Here is a 24133-nt window from a genome sequence, read left to right on the forward strand (position 1 = left end):
AAAGACCCCACTAACTCTGATTTCTTTTCCTGTTTGAGTCCCATGTTGGTCAAGTTCCCAAAGGAGCAACTCCAAGTGTAGCTTTAGTTAGTGCTCATCAGGTACCTGCTATATGTCTAACGCCGAAACCCTTTCCTTCACATTCACACTCAGGAGTTTGAGACAAATTATTATCATTGTCTTGATTCTTACTGAGAAACATTAGAAAGCAAAAAGGAAATGTTTTTGATTTAAGAATGCATTGTCAGAATAAAGATTATATATGTTTTAGTGTCACAAAGTAAAAAAAAGAGAAAAGGGCATATAGTTCTCTCTTCATCTGTAGGTTGTGAAATAGTACCAGGGTTTCAGATTTGGCAAAGAAAGCAGACATCCCCCTACCCCACTGCCTCCCTTTTTGTTTTCTACTCTTTCTTTATTTTGGTTTAAAGGTCAAGGCTATGGAATTCTGTCTTGAGGTGGTGGTTTAGTTGCTAAGTCATATCTGACTCTTGCGGCCCCATGGACTGTAGCCTGCAAGGCTCCTCTCTCTGTCCATGGGATTCTGCAGGCAAGAATACTGGAGTGGGGTTGCCATTTCCTTCTCCAGGTTCTGTCTTGAGAACTGTTCCTAAATCTTGATTTCATTAAGAGGGAGGTTCAAGACTTAATTCATGATGTAAATTTCAGTATGTGTTAGGAGAGAAGTATTTATAAAGTTGTTGTTTATTTGCTAAGCCATGTCCAACTCTTTGCCAGGCTCCTCTGTCCATGGGATTTCCCAAGCAAGAATCCTGGAGTGGGTTGCCATTTCCTTCTCCAGGGGATCTTCCGAACTCAGGGATCAAACCTGCGTCTCCTATGACTCCTGCATTGCCAGGAGGATTCTGAGCCACCAGGGAAGCCTATCTAGTAGGGTAGTTTAATTCTAGTAAAGAAACTTGTTGAAGCTTTCAGACCTAAATAGAGTGAAGTTTGATATGTAAGAATCTAAATCACAAGTCACAAACCAGAATGCTTACAAGGACATTCACTGAGTAAGTTGGCTGGTTGGAGACTGGAGAACGGTAGATCACATGTCCCACCCGAAGGGCCTTTACTGTTTGTTCGTTGGCAGTAAGTAACTGATGTGCAGTAATGCTGGTACTACGGTCTGAATGTGATCTCCCAAGTTCATATGTTGAAATCCTAACCCCTCCCCTGCAAGGTATTAGGAGGTGGGGGCTTTGGGTGGATTAGGCCATGAGGGTGAAGCCCTCACGAATATGATTAGTGCCCTTTTATGAAAAAGGTCCTGGAGAGATTCTTTACCCCTTCCACCTTGTGAGGATACAACAGGAAGGTGCTCTCTGTCTGCCTGCATCTGGACCCTGGACTTCCAGCCAATGGAAATAAATTTCTGTTGTTTATAAGCTTCACAGTTTATGGTATTTTGTTATGGCAGCCTGAATGGACTAGAACAGGTGGTATTGCCAAATCTTCTGGCTGTTTTAAGGGAGGCTGAAAAAAATCTAGATTTTATTATTAATTATTAAAAATAAGAGAAACTTATTTTTGTTGATAAAAGTTTTTAGACTTTTAATTTTGAAGCCATTTTGATGTTATAGAAAAACTGTAAAAATAGTATGAAGGACTGCCTTTTCCCTTTCGTCTGAGAACCTCATTCAAATTTGGCCAACTGTCCTGATAGTTTTCTTTATAATACAAGGGTCCAAATTCTGGATCACACATTATATTTAGCTATCACGTCCCTTTAGTCTTTTTTGATCTGGAATGTTTACTCTGCCTTTCCTTGACTTTCATGACTAGCATTTTTGAAGATTTTTTTGTAGAATGGCCTTCAATTTGGGTTTGTCTGTTATTTTTTCATAATTAGACTCAGCTTATATATTTTTGGCCAGAATGTCACAGAAGTGATGCCATGTTCTCACACATTAAATCTGATGGTATATGACAATTATTTAGTGGTGTTTGACACTTAGGACAACATCTGGCAGATTTCACCACTGTAAAATTGCTTTGTTTTCCCCCTGTAATTGATACACATTATTATCTTATGAAGAGATACTTTGAGACCATGTAGGATGTCATTCCTCATCACATTTTCACCCAATTTTAATATTCATTGATGTTTCTTGCTTGAATGAATGATTACTATGATGGTTGTCCAGTGATGAATTTCTAATCCCATCATACTTTTACTTTTATTATTTGGCATTTTAGCCCCAGAAAGAGTTTTCTCTCCATCCCATTCATGTATTCATTTGTTTATATACACCAATGTGGACTTAAGGATTCCTATGTTACTTAATGGGTTATAATCCTTTACTCTCTTGATTTATTCTGATGCTGAAATTGCCCCAGATTTGGCCAGTGGGAGCTCCTGTAAGCTGACTTTGGTGTTCTTTTGACGTGTCCCTTCATTCTTTAAGCACAAGATATTTCAGGCTCATCTTCTTTCTCTGCCCAGCCCTGAGTCAACCATTATCTCCAAGGAGCAATGATTGCTTTTAATGGAGGATCAGGTGTGTGCATGCTCAGTCATGTCTGACTCTTTGAGACCCCATGTACTGTAGCCCACCTGGGGCCTCTATCCATGGGATTATCCTTGCACGAATATTGGAGTGGGTTGCTATTTTCCTCCTCCACGGGGTCTTCCCTACCCAGTCATCTCTAACTACGACTCCTGCATCAGCAGGCAGATTCTTTACCACTGAACCATCTGCTGCTGCTGCTGCTGCTAAGTCACTTCAGTCATATCCGACTCTGTGCGACCCCAAAGATGGCAGCCCATCAGGCTCCCCTGTCCCTGGGATTCTCCAGGCAAGAACACTGCAGTGGGTTGCCATTTCCTTCTCTGATTCATGAAAGTGAAAAGTAAAAGTGAAGTCGCTCAGTCGTGTCCGACCCTCAGCGACCCCATGGACTGCAGCCTACCAGGGTCCTCCATCCATGGGATTTTCCAGGCAAGAGCACTGGAGTGGGGTGCCATTGCCTTCTCCGACTGAGCCATCTGAGAAGCCCCTTAATGGAGGATAGTATTTGGAAATCCAGATACAGGTGCTAGATATGCTCATAGTTCTCAGCTATGTCTACTCTTAGGTTCGTGCAATGCACAGACCTAGGAAATATGTGTATAGATATACCTACATGTACAAATACATAGACATTTACATCTTTATTTTTTTTCTATATCTCTGTATTGAAAAGCAAGAGTTCAGGTGAACACCTCCAATTTTACCTCAAAACTACCGGATTCGTGCTCATTTTTCCCCTTTCCATATTTTTTGCCTTTTTTTCCAACAGCGAGGAATCTGACTTCTGTTATCTTCAACACACGTATTTACTCAGTTCCCTCATATGTAGCCAATCTCCAACCTTCCTGTTACCACTCCATTCAGATGCCCTCCTTGAGTGAACTTTGACCCCTGTCGGGCCACCACCCTGCTTAGATAACCTCCTCCTTGTATTGCCTCTGGGCTGCCTTCCCGTCCTGTCCACCATCTTCCTCACGTGGGCCCTGCCTGCCACTGGACTTGAGGAAGAAAGGTCTCAATTTTAAATGATGGCCAAGTTATTCAAGTTTTAAAACAAAAAACAATCTGTGTAGGTTGATCAGAACTTGGTTAGTAGGCCAGATCTGAAGTTAGTAGGACCTTTGGTCTAGAAATAAGAAGAAAATGTGGGAAAGTGGTTATCAGAGATGAATATGGTCTGTTCCATCCTGCTTCAGTGAGGACCCTAAGAACCTCCTGGGACGGGAGGACAGAGGTCACGTGCGCCTGCCTTTCCTCTCCATGGTCTTCTCCTTTCCTTGTTCTGCTGACTGAAATAAACAAAGTAGCACTTTGGCCCTTTTGGGTAACTTCCACTGGGTTCAGGTTTTTCGTTTTTGTTTTCTCTTATTCTTACTTCTGCTTATGCTCTGTAGAACTGTAACATAAATAATCTTGTCCTTGCTGAGTTTTAGAACATAAATGCTCCAGCAAAAAGGAAGACTAGGAAGAAGAAAACTTTTTTTTTTTTTTTTTAGAGATGTAGTCCTACTGAAAAAAGGAGTGTAGGGACGACAGATATGTTGGGTACCAGTTTACGGTTGACTGCCAGGCCTTTGCCAATCTTTTCACATTGTTGACCAAATTAGATCAGATACTTGAATTTAGAAGAGGTGAAAAACCTCTTTCTCTGAAGCAGAACTTTTTTTCCTCCTTCTAAATCATTATTTTGGGGGAGAGATGGCAGGAGGTATGTCTCTGTGAGGTAATGTCTGGTTGAGGCAGGCTGCCTCTGCAGGGCCTGCATGGGCCCCCCTCACATTGCACAAGAATTCAGAGAATGACTGGTTCCCTCTTCATTGAAGAATCTCTGAAGAAGAAAGGCGGGGATATATAGGTAAGGTTTACTCACCATAGAATGACGTGGCTGAAGTTAAGTGATAACTACCGGAAGTTTCTGGAAAATCTGAAGTCCTTCTCACACAGTCAAACTCTTGTCCCTTAGCTGTGCATGCCTGGTCAACATTTTCTCTTTGTCCACATCCTTCTTCCTGGCCTCATGTTTGTTTATTTTAGTTTTGAGGGTTTGTCCTTTTTCCACTCTTCTTTTTTGGCTCTTGTATATTTCCAGTATGGGGAATTAAGGAACAGAGATAGTGGGTGAGTGAGAAGAAATAGAGGAAAGGAGAAATTTTAAATGTTGCCCTTTAATGTGGTAAAAATTCATGTTGACTTCATAGTCTGAGTAAGCACATGTAAATAATTTGCAAATCATATGAAAATAAACTTGTGGCCTTCCAGGATTTTTTTTCACACGCTTGGCTGTGCCTCTTGGGACAACTGCTTTAGTGAAGGGGGTGATATGGTTAGAGTGGTATGTAAACAGGGAACGATATATTTACCATAACCATTCAACTCGAGTGTCCTTTTGTTGATGTTGAGCATCACTGGAAAGTTTTCTCTCTCCTTGGCTACTTCCTTCAGAGGCACATATATTTTATACTTCAGTCTTCTTTTGACAACAGTCCAGAATATCGGATTGCTGCTCTGTTTTCAGTGGACTCCGTGTTTAATCCCTCTTTTTGCCTTCATTCCAAATTCAGGAATTAATCCACTCTATGCTTACATTTATGCCATTCTGTAGACCTAGCCTTTGTATGCTATTAATGCTGCCATTATTTTCTTAATTTTATAGATCAGTTTGTTTTTTTTCCTGTGGCTCTGAGTTCTAAGTCTATATATTATTATGTGTCCTTTTTTTCCTTTTGGCATAATGTTTTCCAAAGAATGCCTTAGTACCAGGTACTATTGTATAGACACTCAAGTGTTTCTTGACCAGCTAATGTGCCCTCATCTGTAGCATCCTATACAGTTTCCCTGATTGTGAATAAATTTGTTTTCATTTTAATCCTTCCTATCAGACTAAGATTTTATATCAGAAAACATCCATGGTTAAGAACATGGATTTTGGAGTCAGTGTGATTTGGGGCAAGTTACTTAATCTTCCAAGTCATATTTTAATGTTCATATCAAAAAAATTAGACATACCAGTCCCTACTTCAAAGAATCACTTTAATGGTTGAATTAAATGTGATGTTATACATGAAACACTTAGCGCGGGAGTTGGCACTTAATAAGCACTCAGGGTTTGAGCAGATGCCACCCTCTCTTTATTAATATCTCATTGACCCTATGTTTTATTGAAACCCTATTGTGATATTTAACCTCTGTCTCTTTTATCAGGTTTGCAACTGTGCGATATGACCAAGGAGCCAAGAACATTCGGAACCAGTTCATGCACCTGACCAATTACAGTGTGAATAAGAAGAGTGGAGACTATGTTAGGTACTGACTGTGCCTGAGCTAGGAGCCAGGGAGGTCAGCCTCAGAGGCAGATGCTGAAGTGCACTGGAGGAAAACTTGACTTTTATATACTTGTGACTTAGAGTAGAGCTGTTAGAGTTGTTTCGTGTAGTTTTGAGGCTCACCTGCTATGGCTTCTCTATTGATTGCCCAGCCACAGTGTCCTGTTTCTCCACCAAAATATGCCTGCCTTCCCAAGTTTTGTCTTCCTCATTGTTAAGTTCCCTCACTTGACTTAGGGGTGGGAATTTTCTAGGCATATGGAACTTTTTAGAAGTCAAGAAGTTAGGTCATTTCAGCACTTGGCAAAATGTATCAAAAGCTTCAAAAATACTGTGCCCTTTGACCCAGCAATTGTATTTCTAGGAACTTAACCTTAAGAAATAACAAAGGGCATGCACACAGGTTCAGAGACAAGAATGTTCATCCCTGTACATTGTCTGGGGGAAGAAGCAGGTTACTATACAGTGCACGCAATTTCACTTCTTTTTTGAATACATAGGATAACTAAAGCTGATTTTTTTCCCCCTTGAGGGAGTGTGGGGGAGAGAAGAAAACTAGAAGGATAGATTTTAAAATGTGAATAGTCCTTAACTATAATGGATGGGATTATGGGTGGAGGATATCTGTCGTCTTCTCTGTGCTTTTATGTATTTCCTAAGTTTTTCTAAAACATTTTTATGATCAGGGGAAAAATGTTAGGAATAAATTAAATAAGAAAAGAAATGAGGCCATCTCAGAAAAAGATTCAGTGGAACAGAGTACCAGCCCAGCTGTGTGGAAATATTCTTTCTGCTCTGTTTTCTTTCATCCTGATAATTTTGCCAGAAAGTGGAAAAATAAAAAAGAAACCCAAACAGTTACTTTCTACTGAGACTAAAAATAGGTCCCTAGAAGGTCCAAGGAAAGAAAGAAAGGAATCTGGAAGTGATGGCATAGTTGCCAGAGCTGTATAGATTTCATTGAGTGTCCTGTGACCGGTGTTTGGAATTGGTGGAAGGTACAGTATCCTGGACTTTGGAAGATGGGCAAAGATGCAACTGGTAGGTTGAGGGCTGGTGGTGGGGAATAAGGGGGCAGCTGTAAAATACAGGTTTCAGATTGCAAAACCCTTCCAGCAGTCTGGGAATGTACCCTGTTTGTGGCTGTAATAGTGGTGTACTTCATTGCTTCAGATGTCGCCCTGGAGAGTTCTCCCTTGGGTGATACCTCAAAAGGTATCCCCAAAAAAGCCATGTCTACCACTTGACAGAAGGGAGCTTGCTTCAGATGCCAACACGGTTCTGTTCAGGGTTAGCTCATTAAAATGCTACACAAGATTAGCTCACTAGCCAAGAGACTCAGTTCTGGTCTGAAAATGGCATTAGAGGTGGTTTTGTGGGCACGTGTGACATTTACCTCAAAGGCCAGTTAGTATCCCAAACCATTTCAGTCTATCAATGCATTGTGACCATTCTTAAATTTGTTCACAGTCGCAAATTTGTTCTACTCATTCATGATGCATCATGTTTAGTTAAGGAGGATTTTGCCTTCTTTTTCCCCAACCTCCTTCATTAAGGTGAGCTGTTAATATATGCATTTTCATTTCGATAAAAGAAACTGGTACAAAGGCAGATATGACAAAAAAGCACCAAGAAAAAAAAAATGGGTGAATGGAAGTCAGCAAAGGGAAGATTTTTCTAAAGACTATTTGGAAACTCTTATTTCTAGAGGCAGGCCTAGTTGCCTCTGTGACCTTGATCCATGAATCTGTTTTAGCTGTGATGACCCGGAAGTGGAGGATTATGGGAACAAGTGGAGCATGAGTGCTATGCTCCGGTATCTGAAACAAGAAGGCAGAGACACAACTGGTGAGTGCCGGGCCTGTTCCTTCCTGACTTCGCTTCTTGCGTCACGGCACTATTGCCTCTTACCAGGAGTCTTTCTCTCTACTTCTGAAAGTGTCGCTGAGATGTCTAATGGGATCATGGTTCTTAGTGCTAATTTTTCCTGCCCTTTACAAGACAGAGAACAACGGGCTTACTTATCGTGGCTCCCCAAATCCCTTTTCTTGTTTCTAGTTTGGAAGACAACTTTTTCCTTAGTCTTTAGTGAGTTTGTCCTTCTTGACTATCAAAGTGCTCTCACTAAACTACGGTGAGCTTTTTAGATTGATATAACAAATTGTCCTTACCTCTGCATTGGCCCTGAGTTCAGATTTTCCTCAGGCAGTCTCTCTCATTCATGTTGTTGAATTAGTGAATGGACGGGGTCAAGTTTGAGTACAAGGGCTCTGAATCAAAGTGGACACTATCACTGAGCCTTGAGCAGAATGAGAACCTGTGCCTGCAGGCCTGGTTCAGTCCACAAAGGGCAGGGCGCGAGGAGGAGAATAAGAAGAGGGGAAGACTCCTTTTCCAGTCTGTCTCTTGTCGTTGGAGGCCACTTGAGTGCCTCCCCCAGGACCTCCATTCCTGCCTGCATCCCTCTGTTCACATACATGCCTTGTCCTGGAGCACCATTCACATGGAGCACCATTCACATGCCACGTGAAGACTTCTTTGAATGAGCACGTGTGCTTTTATAATTATACTGTGTTCTGGAATCCAGTCCTAATCCATGCATTATAGTGTTTTGTTTTTTTTTTTTTCCTCTGTAGCACTGATGGCCCATGTAGAGGACCTGATCATTAAGACTATAATCTCTGCTGAACTAGCTATTGCCACAGCCTGTAAAACCTTTGTTCCTCATCGGAGCAGTTGTTTTGGTAAGAAGACTCAAGAAGCTTAACGTATTTTGTGAAAAGGGGCTCGGGAAGTTGGGATGGGATCCTGGGGTAGAGAGGCTTAGTGATTCTACAGGAGTCAAAGGTATGTGGTGGACTTTTGTTTCTTTTCTAAACTCACGTAGCATATGAAGAGGCCAGTGGTGAGCTTAGTTGGAGGTCCCCTGAGGACTAACCAGCTTTCTGTGTAGGAAGCGGGGATTGGAACTAAGAGTGTGGGTCTCTTTGTCAGAGTGCAATCAGAAAAAGTCTGCAACGGACTGTACAGGAATCCAGCTCTAACAAATATATTCCAGAGCTCTTTGGCAGCCAGACTGGGAACTGTTCCAAGAAGCTCTGGCTGGTACCAGTATGTACTTTCTCCCATTTTCCAATGACTCCTCCTCTTTGTTTCAGTCTTCTTTCTAGTGAGTTCCCCCCCACCCCACCCCACCCCACCTCTTCTTTCTTCCCTTTCTCCTCCTCCACCCCTCCCCTCCCACCCTTAATTCCCCGATTGCACAGAGAAGGAGCAGGAAGCAGTTCACAACTGCCAGACGGGGAGCCTGCTGCCCACTGACCCTCTAGCTGTGACTGTGGCACTGCGGGTGCCTGCACCCATTTGCTGTCTGTGCGGCTGTGACTCCTTGGTGAAGGCTGGTACGAGTGTCTGTGCAGTCACACAGACTTTCAGCAGGTGGCAGGCTGCGTTAGTCAAACACAGGAGGCTCATTGATGGGGCAGATAATTAAAGGAATACAGTAGTAAGACTGTGAGAGCCCCAGCTTGCTCCAGAGGCAGGATACCAGACAACTAAAGAACACGCGTGTTAGAGCCTGACAGACTGAGTTTGAGACTCATCTACACTCCTGATTTTCAGCAAATTACTCTAATCCTGTTTCCTCGACTGTAAAACGGCAATAATGAGGGTACCTACCTTCTGAGAATACCCTGAGATCGAATGAGATGACATGTGCCAAGCACTTGGCACTTATCAGCCCTTAATGTACTCCATAAAAATGTTTTTTTGTTATTTTTATAATTAGGCATTATAATTCTTGATCTCTTTAATATTAGATTATCATAGCAGTCTGTACTTGAGGGGCATTCAACAAAGGGAATACAAATTGAGACTCTGAATAGAAGATGGTGGATAAACTAGGACCTAAAATTATATAGGAAAAGAAGAGGTTACGATGTCTGTGTATCTCTTTTAAAATGCAAATATGTTCGTGTCTCCTAAAATCCTTTAGCGGCTCCCTAGACAATGGCAGCCCACTTCAGTACTCTTGCCTGGAAAATCCCATGGACAGAGGAGCCTGGTGGGCTGCAGTCCTTGGGGTTGCTAAGAGTCAGACATGACTGAGCGACTTCACTTTCACTTTTCACTTTCATGCATTGGAGAAGGAAATGGCGACCCACTCCAGTGTTCTTGCCTGGAGAATCCCAGGAACGGGGGAGCCTGGTGGGCTGCCGTCTATGGGGTCGCACAGAGTCGGACACGACTGAAGCGACTTAGCAGCAGCAGCAGACCTAACTTACGAATAGAAACTTAGTAGGGCTTTGAAGTCTCTAAGGATCTGACTCCAGCCGACTTTTCTGGAGTATCATTTCCCCGCTTACACCTCAGAAGCCAATGGGGTCCCCGCGTACTCCGTTCCCTTGGGCCTCTGCGTAAGTGCCACTGTCCAGCTAGAAGATGCCCCTCCTGTTGGCCCTGCACACTCCTGTTTGTATCTTGAGACTCGACTTGACGTGCTCCCTCCAGAAATCCTGGCCCAGCCAAGCGCCCTCCCTGCTCATGCTGCTCTTTATGTGTTCCTCTGTGTTCTCTTCCTATCAGTAGCTGCCGAGCTTAGCGTCTTAGTAGTCCCCATGTCTCCCCTTCCCCTCCGTCTCCGCTTCTGCTGAACCAAATCTTTTACCCTCTCCCTGGCCTTTGTGGCTCCTCTCCTCACCCTCTGCCTTGCACCTGCTTTTATCCTATGCCGGAAATATCTTTCTCCTGTTACTTTACCTGAAAGATGACAAAAGATGAAATGAATGATGAAAGATGATGAAAGATGAAATATCTTTCTCTTGTTACTTTACCTGACTTCTTTCAAGATGAAGTCAAGTATCACTTCTTTGGTGATGTTTTCCTAAGTCTTCCCACCACAATTAGCCTCCCTGACCCCAGTCTTCTGTTCAGTCTTCAGGAGCCCCTTCATGTCCTCTGCTTCTCCTTTATGTGTCTGTCTCCCTGAAGATGGCAACAATGTCTCCCTTGCTGTTGCTCCTTTTGTGCACAGCAGCATTTTTTTGCTATTGGAGGATGTCTGGAAAATGTTTGTTGAATGAATGATTGGTTCTTTGCTTTAATTGCCTTGTGGTGGCCCAATGGATCTGATGTAGTCAGGACTTAGAGCTCCTAGAAATTATTGCATTCTTTTTCAGGAGGGGGCATGGGAAATATAATTCCAACTGCAAACACCTTATTAGATTAAAAAAATAAGTATTTCTTTTCCATATCTATGTGGCTTTTCTATAAGAGTAAATTTCTAGTAGCTCTTATTGTGAAAATCTTGGTTCTAGAAATCATCAAAAGCTCTTCTGAATGTTTTCTATTTTATTTCATTACCTGATTGCCTTTTGGAAGCTTAAGAATTTCTTGATTTTAATGGCATTAGAAGTTCTGATGAGAAATGAGCAGTGACTTTCTCTGACTCAGTGAAATACCCTGTAAGACTATTTCATCAGCCATGGGTCTCCTTCCTGGCTCCCTGCTTGTGTTCAGTTTTAATAAACTGGGTGCATCTGGAGTTTTTTAAACTGTTGACTGTCTTCTTGGCTTTTGTGGTTCTAATTCCACTTCCTGTCAGCCCTGGGATTTTGTGTGCCTTATTAACCTCCCCCCATCAGAAGTGATTTTGTATACGTGTGTGTATTTGTGTGAATCTCTTTGCCTCCCACTGGTTCCCAACCTCCCCTGGGGTTTAAGTTACAAGGAATAATCTGGTTTTTTTTTTCTCCTTCTCTTTTTCATTTGTTTTAGAGTAAACAGGAATTGAGAGCTTCCCAGAAGAATTTGGCTTGAACAGGGCATTGGTGTTTTAGAGGAAGCCAATAGTCGGGTGATGGGGTTCACTATATTCTTTGGGTGGTTGTTTCTGCCCTTCCGCATTATGTGATTCCTTGCCAAGAGCACTCCATTAGTATCTAAGTGTCTCTGGCCTATGACTGTAGTGTCCAACAATGTTTCCAGGTATCTTCAATATTCCCGTTCCTTTGTTTTCTTATGCTGGTCACTTTTCTCAGTTCCTGCTGTGTTCAAGGTGTAGATGATAAGGTGGTGGTTTAATCAAACCAAATTTTACATGAGACAACATACACAAATACCTGCATTGTGTTAATAGTATTTAAAAGTAGACCTAGGAACCTTCATAAGCTCCCAGAAACTTAGCCACTTGGTGCCTTTTAATAAATTTGTACATCTGGAAAGGACCTCAGAGAATAATTAGTCTGAATAAAGAAATTGGGGCCCTGAGAAATTAAGTCCCTTCCCCCTGGAGCTAGTGAATTGGAGAACTCAAATGAAAGAGACAGCTTAAGAGAAAAGGGGTCAGAAGAGGAGTTTTGGCAATCAAGTCATCTTGGTCATAGGGCTAATGGTCAATAGGATTTTTGATGCCTCTCCCAATAAAACAAACTTTTGACAGTCTTAATATTTGCTGCATTTAAGATTTTGAAAATGTGGTACCATGTGAAATATATGCTACAAACAACAACCCTTTAAATATGCTTAGGAAATTGGCAATGTGAGATAACTGGCTATGAGAACAGCTTTTTTTTTTTTAATTTTTTTTGAGCAGTTGGAGAAAAGCAGCCAAGAACAACAGGATGTTAGCTATCCTTTAAAGATGCTGCTGCTGACAGTGGTTTCATCTGTGTGTATGAGGATGGCTGAAGTAACAAGCTATGACCCCGGTCCTCTCTAGCCCAAGAGCGTATGAACCAGCTGTTCTGCCACTTGTGAAATTGATCAGACTGGCCTCATTTAGGTCAGAGACTGGTGATTTCCTTGTTCAGGACTAACTGTGCTCAATATAAGGACTTCCCTCATAGCTCAGTCGGTAAAGAATCTGCCTGCAATGCAGGAGACCTGAGTTCAGTTCCTGAGTGGGGAAGATCCTCTGGAGAAGGAAATGGCAACCCACTGCAGTATTCTCTCCTGAAGAATCCCATGGACAGAGGAAGCTGGCAGGCTACAATCCATGGTATCACAAGAGTCAGACATGACTTAGCGACTAAACCACCACCGCCATGTTCAATATACCCTATTTTGTGGAATGTATGCTGGTTTGGCCTTTTATTGATATTGTTTAAGACTATTTCACAGGGTAATTATGCTGACGTTCTTTTTTTTTTTCTTTTCCAAAATTTATTTATTTTTTGGCTGCACTGGGTCTTCATTGCTGCTTGGGCTTTCTCTAGTTGCAGTGGGTGGGCTTCTCTTGTTGATGAGCATAGGCTCTAGATGGGCAGGCTCAGTAGTTGTGACTCACAGACTTAAGTTACTCTGCGGCATGTGGGAATCTTCCCGGACCAGGGATCAAACCCATGTCCCCTGCATTGCAAGGCAGATTTTTTTAACCACTGGACTACCAGGGAAACCCCTAAGCTGACATTCTTAAAGTAGGGCTGTTCATAAATATTTGCTGAAGGACTGACAGTGGGCAGCATACATTTTATAATGTAAACTACTTGACCAATAAAAAAAATAATGAAAGTCATCAAACAGTTCACTTTTTGAGATAATTTTCTTTTCTGGCTAATTGAATGCTTCTGTTTAGATGGGAAGGGAAGTTTACTGTAGAAGGAACTTAAAAGAAAGTACCTACTGTTTGTCAGGCACACTTCGTTGGCTATTTCCTTTAGTCCTCATAACAGTTTTGTTGGTATTTATTACTCATGTTTTATAGACAAGGAAAAAAGATTCAGAGAGGTTAAATAATTTGTCCCAGGTCATGCTGTTAATAAATGGCAAAGCCAAGTTTGAAAGCCAGGTCTCTCTGGCTCACTCTCCACCCACATAAATACAAGTTCTGGTGCGTCCAGCCATTTTTGGCACGCCTCATATCCTGGATTCTCCCTCTGCTCTCCTGTAACGAGATCTCAGGAAAAATGATATCATCCTTTTTAGCAGATCAGGCCTAAAAAAGGCCTCTTTCTGTTCTAATCAGCAGTGCGTGTGTACGTGCGCGCGTGCTCAGTCGCGTCCAGCTGTTTGTGACCCTGTGGACTGTTGCCCACCAGGCTTCTTTGTCCATGGAATTTTCCAGGCAAGAATACTGGAATGGCCTACCATTTCCTACTCCAGGGGATCTTCCCAACCCAGGGATCAAACCTGCATCTCTTGCATCTCCTACATTGGCAGGCAGATTCTTTACCACTACACCACCTTCTAGATACTCCCTTCAAGTCCACCTTTACATATGGTAGCCAGATACCATGTTGATTTATTGGACTAGGTAACAAATTGGCTCTGGGCTTTTTCTTTTATTTAGTTCATTTTTCTGTGGGATTTTCGTATGTTTTTTTTTTTCCCCAAATTTTCCTGCTGGACCCCAGATAGAGTCTTCCTTCTTAGATTTTTAATTCCAATCCAAAGCAAGGTGAAAAGAATTTCCATTATACAATAGCATTTGACTGACAGCGAGCACTGGCTAATGTCAGCACTTTCCAATTTCAAAGATTACAACTTCAGCTAGGACTTTTTTTCTGGGGAGTGTTAGTAGGTTGATTTCCAGAACTAATGGTATGACATGTTTAGTAATCTTCTTAGGACTTGGATGCACTGTTATTTTCTCTGTTAAATCTTTTTTTTCCTCCTCCCATTCTATGCCTCTTTTTATTAAATTTCTCCTTAATATGTAAAAATCTTAATTAGAATTTCTCCTATTTCTTTGTAATTGGTGACTTTATTATGAGTATTAAGTCTTCTGGTTAGGGTTATTTTTAGGAAGTAGCTGCAAATTATTTTGTCTTTCTCAAAAATTGTAGTGTTTTACATTAAAAAATTTTTTTTCTTCTTTTTTTTAAATCATTATTTCTTGATTGCTTCCTGTGTGCTTTGTATAGTACAGGCTGTTTGATATAGAGCAGTGAATGAGACATGACCTCTGCCCTCAAGTGGTGGAGATAAGCAGAAATGAAATCACACATTTCAGGGCAAGTAGTAGAGTGACTCAGGTGCCCTTGGAATATCCAAGGAGTTACCAGCTCTATGCCTCGGGGAGCCAGAGAAGGCCATCCCTAGCAGAGGGAATATGACATGCAAAATGCAGTGTCAGGACAGGAAGTGGCATGTTTTGAAATGAAAAGTTCAGTGTGACTAGATGTAGCCTGAGTTGGATTAGGTGGTGAGAGACAAGGTTGTAGAAGTAGTTTAGGGCCCCTTTGTGAAGCACTGCGCTCGGTCACTCAGTCCTGTCCGACTCTTTGCGACCCCATGGACTGTAGCCCTCCAGGCTTCTCTGTCCATGGCATTATCCTGGCAAGAATATTGGAGTGGGTTGCCATTTCCTGCTCCTTATAAAGCACTGGCATGTATAAATTCATCCTGTAGACAATAGACAGCTATGGAGTTTTTTGAGCAGTGGAAAAACAGGATTACTATTTTTCCTTTAACTTTTATTATGACTTGACCTATAGCTTTGTATGACAGAATTATAACAGAGGGAATACTGTATAACATTATTGTGTTGTAGTTCAGTCGCTTCAGTCATGTTCGATTCTTTGCGACCCTGTGGACTGTAGCCCGCCAGGCTCCTTTGTCCTTGGGATTCTCCAGGCAAGAATACTCGAGTGGGTTGCCATGCCGTCCTCCAGGGGATCTTCCCAACGCAGGGATTGAACCAGTGTCTCCTGGATCCTCCTGCACTGTAGATGGATTCTTTACTGCTGAGCCGCCCAGAAAGCCCCATGAAATGACTATAGTCCTCCAGGAACCAGCCTGACATTAGAGTCTGTTGCTGGGCCAATTCACTGCCTGTCTTTCCATCTGACTGTTAGATTTGTGTCTTAGAACATAATTCTGATGGCCATGTGGAGAATAGACTACAATAGGGAGAGACTAGTGCTAGGGAAATGATGGGCAGTAGGAGGAACACAGTGACAGTATACACTTAGCCACATGACCCAGCACTCCCATTCCTAGGTATCTACCCAAGAAAAACGAAACCATATGTTCATGCAAATAGCTTTACACGAATGTGCGTAGCAGTTTTATTTATAATCGCCAAAAATTGGAAGCAGCCCAGATGTCTATCAGCCGTTGAATAGATAAACAAATTGTGGTCTATAAAATGGAATACTACTGAGCAGTAAAAGGAATGAATTACAGTATTGACATGTGTGATGATGTAGATAAATCTCACACGCCCAGTGCTAAGTGAAAGAAGCCACTCTCAGAAGGCCACGTACTTTGTGATTCCGTTTATTTGACTTTTGGAAAAGGCAGAAATCAGATCATGATTGCCAGTGGACCGGGAGAGAGCATTGACTGCAAAGGGACAAAGGGAACATTTGTGATAGAATTGTTCTACATGTTGGTGATGGCGAGTGACCATACATTTGTCAAAATTCATCAAACTATAATTCAGAAGGGTGAACTTTATTGTGTGTAAATTACACCTCAGTAAACCTGTCTTCAAATAAGAAATAATGATAGATGGATGAACCTCAAAAGCATACTAAATGAGAAAAGTCAGACTCAAAAGAGTGTATCCTGTATGCATCCATTTGTATGAGACTCCAGAATAGGCAAAACTGATCCCTGGTATAACAAATAAGAATAATAGTTTCTGGTGGTGTGGTGACAGGGAGCAGGGTATTTACCAGGAAGGGGAATGAGGGATCTTTCTGGGGTGATGGAAGTGTTCTGTGTGTTGATACGAATGTGGGTTTTATGGATGTATCAAGACTCATCAGATAGCACACTTAAGATCTGTCCATTTCATTAAATATGTAAATTTTACCTCAAAGGGGAATATAGAAAATAGACTAAAGAGAAACAGAGAAAGAGATATGATAATGTGTTGTATTTGGCAGGTGGTGAACAGTGTCTCTAGCACAGGTGACTAGTGTGTGGGGTTTTCCAAGGTGAAGAACAGTGGGAAGCCAAACAAAGTTTTGGGAGAAGATATCGAGCTATGTTTCGTTGAGCATCGAGTACCTGTGGGATATCCTAGTGAAGTTGTCTGGATGGCATTTGGATTTACGGATTTGTTGTCCGGGAGACACCTGACTAAAGACAGAGATTGGAATGTCATCATCATAATAATAATTGCAGATATGAGAATACATGAGAGCAGCCAAGAAGACCTAGAACTTAGAAGGGAAGAGACCTGAGGATGCTACCCTGAGCAAACCTACCAGTAACTAGCTGGGCAGAAGAGAAGGGACGAAAGACAGAGAGAAAGAACAGTCAGACGAGAGCAGTGTCCTGGAACCAAGGGCGAGGAAAGTTCCAATAAGTAAGGGGTGGTCAGCAGTTTTCAGGTGCTTGGGCTGAAAGCAGCAAGGCAGTCTTTGGGATCATAGCGAGAACAGTCGGTTATTAAAGAATGGCAACAGAAGCAAATTGCTCTGGGCGGGAGAGTCAACAGGCATTAAGAAACGAATGCGGCTAAGTGTAGATTGCTTTCTAAGAAACTGCTTGGAAGAAACAGGGGGATAAGGGCGCTAATGTAAAATGTGATCTGGAGTCAGGCTGCTTCTTACCATGCACCAGTTAGATTTGCAAGTTTGTTTTGTTTTGGCTGGGGTTGAAGGAACTGTATCTCTCCAAGGAAAATTTTCTTGGGGAAACATTGTTGAGTAAGGTGGTAGCAACAGTCCTTTGAAGATACTTGTTTTTCGGTCACGATGGAGACAACACAGAGGAACCAAGAAAGTTAGCTCTCAGAACTGGAGAAGCCTAGTTTGCCTGCACCTTTTAATGACAGGAGCACTGGTGTATGTCATCATGGATAACTGAATTTTTGAAATTGTAGACACTGCTGCTAAAACATACATCGAAAGGTGAGGAAGTTTAATATTCTCCGTGCAACTTATTGATGCTTTTTACCTTTTAAAATCTGTAATGTCCAGAGAAAAGACTAAGCCTAAGTTAAAAGATTTGCTCTAAGGACTCTTGTAGCCTGCCAAGTAACCAAATGGTTTTGATTAAGCCGAGTTGATCGTTGTAAGAGATAAGCCTGATACGAGTGCTCTCTTTGTCACCCCGGTCCTCTCCTCCAGTTCCAGCCTCTCAGGTGACCTGGGCTTTGCAGTGTGCTACGATGCTGGCACACATCTGTACATCTGTGTGTACAGATGTTGGTTAGGTTCAGAGTTGATTCTGAGATCATTTGGCCCTGGTGGACTTTATTCACCTGAGTTGGCAATGGACAGGGAAGCCTGGAGTGCTGCAGTCCACGGGGTCGCAGAGAGTCGGACAAACTGAGCAACTGGACGGAACTGATAAAGGCTGTTGTCTCTCTTTGGGTTTTTTGTTTTTTTTTCTTTTCTCTTACTTTCCACATTACTGGTTTCTCAGCCTTTCAACTGAGAGTCTTGGACTTTGCCTCTAAATTTGAGAGAGAGTTAAGTAAATATGTCGGCTGCTTATTGTGAGGTGTTTAAATGACGGGTCTTACTGCTTGTTTTTCTGAGTTCAATTTGTGTTCATTTGTGGCTGATTCTGCAAATCTGATCGATATGTGCATCAGTCATTATTCTTGTCCTGTTCCTTAAGCTATTATTATTATTAATTTTACCAGTTTATGAAATAGTTGAATCCTGTGCTTCAGCTTTCAAAAACTGAAGAGAAGGTTTTTCTTGAATCAGACTCCTATTGTACTTTTCTCTGCTTGTGTTATGTTAACATGGATTTGTAGTTTTTGTAGTTTTTTCCTCTTAAATGCCTTTACTAGTGCTGTATCACAGAAAGATTTTTCTCAAATTAAAGGGGGAATATTCTATTAAATGATTGAGGATTGGATAAAATAGTCAGAAGAATGTACTGGCCATAAAAGCTACGAGTATGCTACCAAAAAAAAAAAGATAGGTAAAGGAGCTTCCTTTTCTTTACACCTTTAAAGTTTTGATAATATATGATTTTGGTGTAGTTACATGAGGGTGAATCCTGTCTCAGACTCTCTTATAATTTGTGATTATTTTTGTAAATTAAATGGAATCCTAAATAAGTACTATGGAAACCAACTCCTTCCTGAAAAACTTTTCCTGAGAGAGAATTTAAAAATGCATATCTACCTGAATCTATGTTGCATAAGTAGGAATTCTGTTTATACATTAACTGAGCATACAGATATCGACAAATGGTGATTGATAGAGGATAAGGGAAGCCAGAGTGTGCTAATAAATATGAGGGAGAGAGATGATCCTCTCAGGCTCCATAGGGAGTGAAGGGCAGGGTGGTGAGGAGGGCCTGGGTCCCTGGATTCCCATTGCACCACACTTCCATGTTCCAGAAGGAGTCTTTGGCATCATCTTTTTAGAAATTCCCATTTGTTCTTCTGTGTGTCTGAGAGGATTGAGAAATGGAGAAGTTCTTGAAGTAAAGAAATCTGCCTCAAAATGAATTTCTGGAAAATACCTGGTTGTATTCCGTGGGTGTGAGCTGTGTGGCCTGTGACCTCTGGTCGAATTGTCAGGAAGCTAGTCTTTTCTCTTGCAGAGAAGGTGTGTGCAAACAGTTTATTTGAGGGACACAGAGTGGGATGTTGGAGAATGAGTGGGACTTTGGAAAGTCTGATGCATTCGATGTGTGTATACTGAGGAGGACTGTGGAGAGGGCCTCGTTAATGATGATAACGAGAGTAAAGGTTGCCAGCTAAGGTTCCAAGTTAGCCTCTCATCCCTGCATTCTGGGAGAAGAGCCAGCTCCTGGTTCTGGCTTTGTAACAGTTGGGGACTTAAGGGACAAGAATTAGCAAAGGAAATTTGATCCTTGGCTCCTTCCCTTCTTGTGACCTGTCGTAGTCCTGCTTGGCTGCCATTAGCCCCCTCCTTTCTCTTCTGTCTTTCTATGTTGGGCTGGTATATTTTATTTTCTATCTTCAAAGGGGAATTGGAACCTTAGAGGGGAAAGAACAAATAGATTTCTGCCTTTTGTGTGTGTGTGTGCTTTTTTGTTTTTTTTTGACCTAGGTTGTGAAAGCAAGGTCTTGGTTTAAAAAAGTGTGATGGGAAGATCCTAGAGAGATGCCTTCAGTAGATTTTCCTGTTTTCAGAGTGTGGTGGAGAAGAACAACCCAAAACAAGCCCAGCAGCATTGATATTAGATGCACTTGCTGCATTCCTTTTCCTGACATTTTTTTAGCCTTCTGCACAGCACCAGAATCATGCTTGCTAACTTTTAGAGTCAGGTAACTTTCTGTATAGAACTCAGAAATGTCGAGTGGATAATAGAAACCATGGAGCATTATTATCTCTAGAACTTGATTAATTTCTCTTGGATTTGAAAGTTTTCTGCATCTACTGTCTCTGGATACTCAGCAAGTTTCTAGGCCATTGATGGAAGTTGACTGGATTGACTTCCAGATCTTTGTTTGGTTGTGACATGGAAAATGATTTTGTGTATTGTGTTATGTTGTGTTTCTAGAACTTTATGGCTTTGACGTGCTCATAGATTCTACCCTGAAGCCATGGTTGTTGGAAGTGAATCTCTCTCCTTCTTTGGCCTGGTAAGTAGTCTGTTCCACCAACTAGCAAAGGACAAACCTTCAATAAGCGACACTAAAACACTTTTTTTTTGGTCATTTCTCTTGGCACTAGGAGATTTTTTTTCCCCCCTTCTTTATTAGATTGAGATGATTAGAATTTCTAAATTTGGGGGATTTGTGGTATATTATCAGAGTCCGTATCGCAACCATGGACCTCTGTCTTACTAGTCAATTTGCAGTCTCTGTTTACTGTCTTATTGGGCTTCTAGGGATGCTTCTTTCATTTTTATCTCCACTGCATTCCCTCTCACACTTTTTTTAAGCTTTTAGGTGTTCAGCTAAGGGTAAAGAAATACACGAGATATATTTTCTTTGTTACCGAAAGTTTATACATGCTCTAACCCACACATATCATAAAGGTATAGAGCTGGGCCTAGGAGTGTGTAAATAATATCTGGTCCTTTTACGCTGTCCATGTCCTGGTGTTATCTATCCAAGATTAAAGTCTAAAATCTTCAGACGTTTTAAAAAATTATTTTTAACCTGTTGTTTAGAAGAAGGAAAGAAACTTATTTTCCAATACCAGAGAAGACTCTGCTTCTATCTGTGGCTACAACCAGAGTTTCTGTTAGTTATATGCTTCTCTAAACAGCTAGAAAACCCTAGAGATTTATGCCAGAGACCACCCAGCTGCTGCATTTTTAACAATGAAAAATGTTGGCAAAATGCCAAGTAATCAAATAAAGACAGACTGACTACTTGGTTGGATGGGAGTTTGGCTTCACCCCAATTATAAGCTGTAGAGCTGGATAATACAGATGCTTCAGATGTTGTCCTACACTTAGGTTAAGTCAGTGTTTTGTAGATTTCCTGGCAATGCACATCATACAGTATTAGAGAGCCCCAGGGTAAGGGGTTAGAGGAGTCTGGTTTCTGGGGGAACACCTCAACCCCAAAGCCAGCATCTCATCATCACCACAGGGAGGCCCCATGCTTTCAGGCTTTCTTGTTTCTGTTTCCATGTGGGTTCCTGCTGCATCGTCTGGTGGTACTTTGCTACAGTTTTTTTTTTTTTTTTTGCTTTAATTTGCAAGCACACAATCTTAAGAAGGTCAGTTTAGAATGGAAAATGAAGTCTTAAAAAAGTACAAAGATAGCCCAAGTTCCTTTTCTTGCATGTGAATGTGATTTGATGATCACAGCAGTAAAAAATAATTTGGAAGATGGGCATGCTCATAAAAGAGCATATTAAAAATCTGAACCTCTAAAATCCACAGTGATAATACAGCAGTGTTCATGACCCTGTGCAAACAAGACCTTCTGGAATAAAAAGGTTGAGTGTCAGTGGGTCAGCGCCTTACAGCTGGGCCTGCCTTACAGAGGATGAGCTTGACACCAGGCTTTTATGTCTAGAATTTTTGCCCAGATTTTTCCCCCCATGGATTTGATGTACTTTAGTGTTGCTCCTCACTGACATTTGGTAGCTCTTTTATATTGAGGGCTGTTAAGGGCAGCTATTCTCTTAACCTATAAAATTATCAATTGCTCTTTTCTTTCTTTATTCTGTTAGTGATGCACCTCTGGACCTAAAAATTAAAGCCAGTATGATCTCAGATATGTTCACTGTTGTAGGTGAGTAGTATTCTTTTCTGAAGACTCATAAATGTGAAGTAGAGCATCCATTTTGTCAGACTCTATATGTGTTGCCAACTGGCAGTTCCTCAGCCATACTGAATGTTTTGTACTCAAAAATTATATTTTCAGGGAAGTGTTTATATGTTTCTACACCCCCTGGCTCCTCCTTCCTGAGGCTGAACCACAGCTAGGGCTGAGACCTAATTCCTGGAGCACAGGAATCATGAGCTGAGGAAGAGAATTAAGCAAAGATCTGGAGAAAATAAATTTTGCCCTGAGATGATATAGTGAAACCCACTGAAGAGGCTTTGTTACCAAGGAGACTGGCTATGTTTCTGCTATGCAGTCTTTACTGGTGTCAACACAGTCTTTTCTATAGTAGTTATAACTGAAGCAAGCCAAGGAAAAAATCCCTTTGTGAGTAGATAAAACAAAACTTTGAGATGGAGATGGGCTGCCAAGTGGGTATGTTGTGGGTTTAGGGTTGTTGTTGTTGTTTTAAGTACCCCAAAAAACACATAATAAGACGCACTTGAACTAGCACTTGATGTACCAGCAAATGCTGTAAAACTTTGCTCCCCCTTTCTGCTTGGATGAGAATCTGCTTCTTTTTAGGAAATAAGTGAGATTAGCCGAAGCCTAATTTCTTAAGCCCTGGAGAATCTACAACGTGTATTTTGGAACTTGCCAGTAGTAGACCACTTTTCTTTTTTTTTTTTTCTTTTTCTTCTTCTTCTTCTTATTTTATATATTTTATTTTATTTTTTAACTTTGCAATATTGTATTGGTTTTGCCATATATCAAAATGAATCCACCACAGGTATACATGTGTTCCCCATCCTGAACCCTCCTCCCTCCTCCCTCCCCATACCATCCCTCTGGGTCGTCCCAGTGCACCAGCCCCAAGCATCCAGTATCGTGCATCGAACCTGGACTGGCAACTCGTTTCATACATGATATTATACATGTTTCAATGCCCTTCTCCCAAATCATCCCACCCTCTCCCTCTCCCTTTTAGACGTTCCAGAAGTGGATCCTATAACAGGACAAGACCCCTCACTTGCTTCTGGATTCTCCTGGTAAAAACCAACACTGTTATTTTCCAGTCACCATCCAGGAAGCCACTTTAAAATAATTTGTCTTTATTATTTTTTTTTTAAGTGAACTTTTACTCTGAATGTCATCGAAAGTCTCCATCTCTTTGTCCATCAGAATCACATTTCGGTTCCCAACAGGGAAGGCTGACTGATCTGCATATTTTCCTTTCTTGTTCACTCCAGTCGTGATAGTTCAAAGTTCAAGTGGAGGATGTGTATGGGAGAGTCATGCCTAAACCTCTTCAGGATGGAGCTCTATCAGATTTATGGCAGTGAAACTGAGCTTGTCCATCGAAAGGAAACGTGCAGCTAAACCTTCTAATTTCTTAGCAAGTGGCAGTTTTAATGTTTCCCGTTCCCCATTCAGGGTTTGTGTGTCAAGATCCTGCCCAGCGGACATCAACCCGGCCAATTTACCCCACGTTTGACTCTTCCAGGCGAAACCCTTTCCAGAAACCTCAGGTAAGCAGTTCCAGCAACAGAAAGCCCCAAGGAAGCTTATTGTAAAGTCGCAGCTGTTGTCAATAAGTGAGCTGAAGCACTATGATTAGAAGGTCACTTACAGCAGGAGAATTGGGGGACCATTCTAGACAGGAGGCAGTTATATTCAGCCATGGCGAATAGCTTACGCTTTTAATGCTTTCAAACCATGTTACTTTCTGCTTTTTGTCTTTCTTTTCTTTTGGCTTCCTTTTTCATTATCTTTCTTTTTTCTTTCTCTCTCTTTTGAAAAATTGCTCCCAGTCTTTCACATTGATATGCTCATAAATGAGGCACAGAGAGGGATTCTGCAAATTTCTCGTCAGTACTCTGCTGCATTCTTTATGATCTTCAGGCTAGCTTTGCAGAGAAGATGCTCAATTGAAATAATATCTTCTCTACATGCGATTCTCTTCACAAGGACCCTCAGTGATCATGAGGTGCTGATTGAATTTAAATGAGCTAAATGTCTGCAGAGAGCTTGGCGGGCATGTCTGAAACCTCATTTGACCCAGTGTTGCTCCAGTCTTTGTGTACTCTGCATTTTTGTTCCAGGTAAACCAGTCAGCTGTCTGATGGTTTATCCATTCCATCATCTGATCAGTCCCTGCCCGTCTAGACCCGGCTAGTTTC

The 24133-nt window shown here is 41.6% G+C and overlaps 1 protein-coding gene across 1 annotated transcript in view; it reads left to right on the forward strand.

The window, feature by feature from the left end:
• The window catches only part of TTLL5 (tubulin tyrosine ligase like 5), a 317558-nt gene that overhangs the window by 45138 nt on the left and 248287 nt on the right, over positions 1–24133 (forward strand). The window contains 6 exon segments of the mRNA XM_059890944.1: positions 5718–5819; positions 7596–7687; positions 8476–8583; positions 20228–20309; positions 21859–21920; positions 23388–23482. Coding sequence (XP_059746927.1) covers positions 5718–5819; positions 7596–7687; positions 8476–8583; positions 20228–20309; positions 21859–21920; positions 23388–23482 — 541 coding nt within the window.

This window comes from Bos taurus, chromosome 10, assembly GCF_002263795.3.
Source record: "Bos taurus isolate L1 Dominette 01449 registration number 42190680 breed Hereford chromosome 10, ARS-UCD2.0, whole genome shotgun sequence".
Classification (NCBI taxonomy): Eukaryota; Metazoa; Chordata; class Mammalia; order Artiodactyla; family Bovidae; genus Bos; species Bos taurus.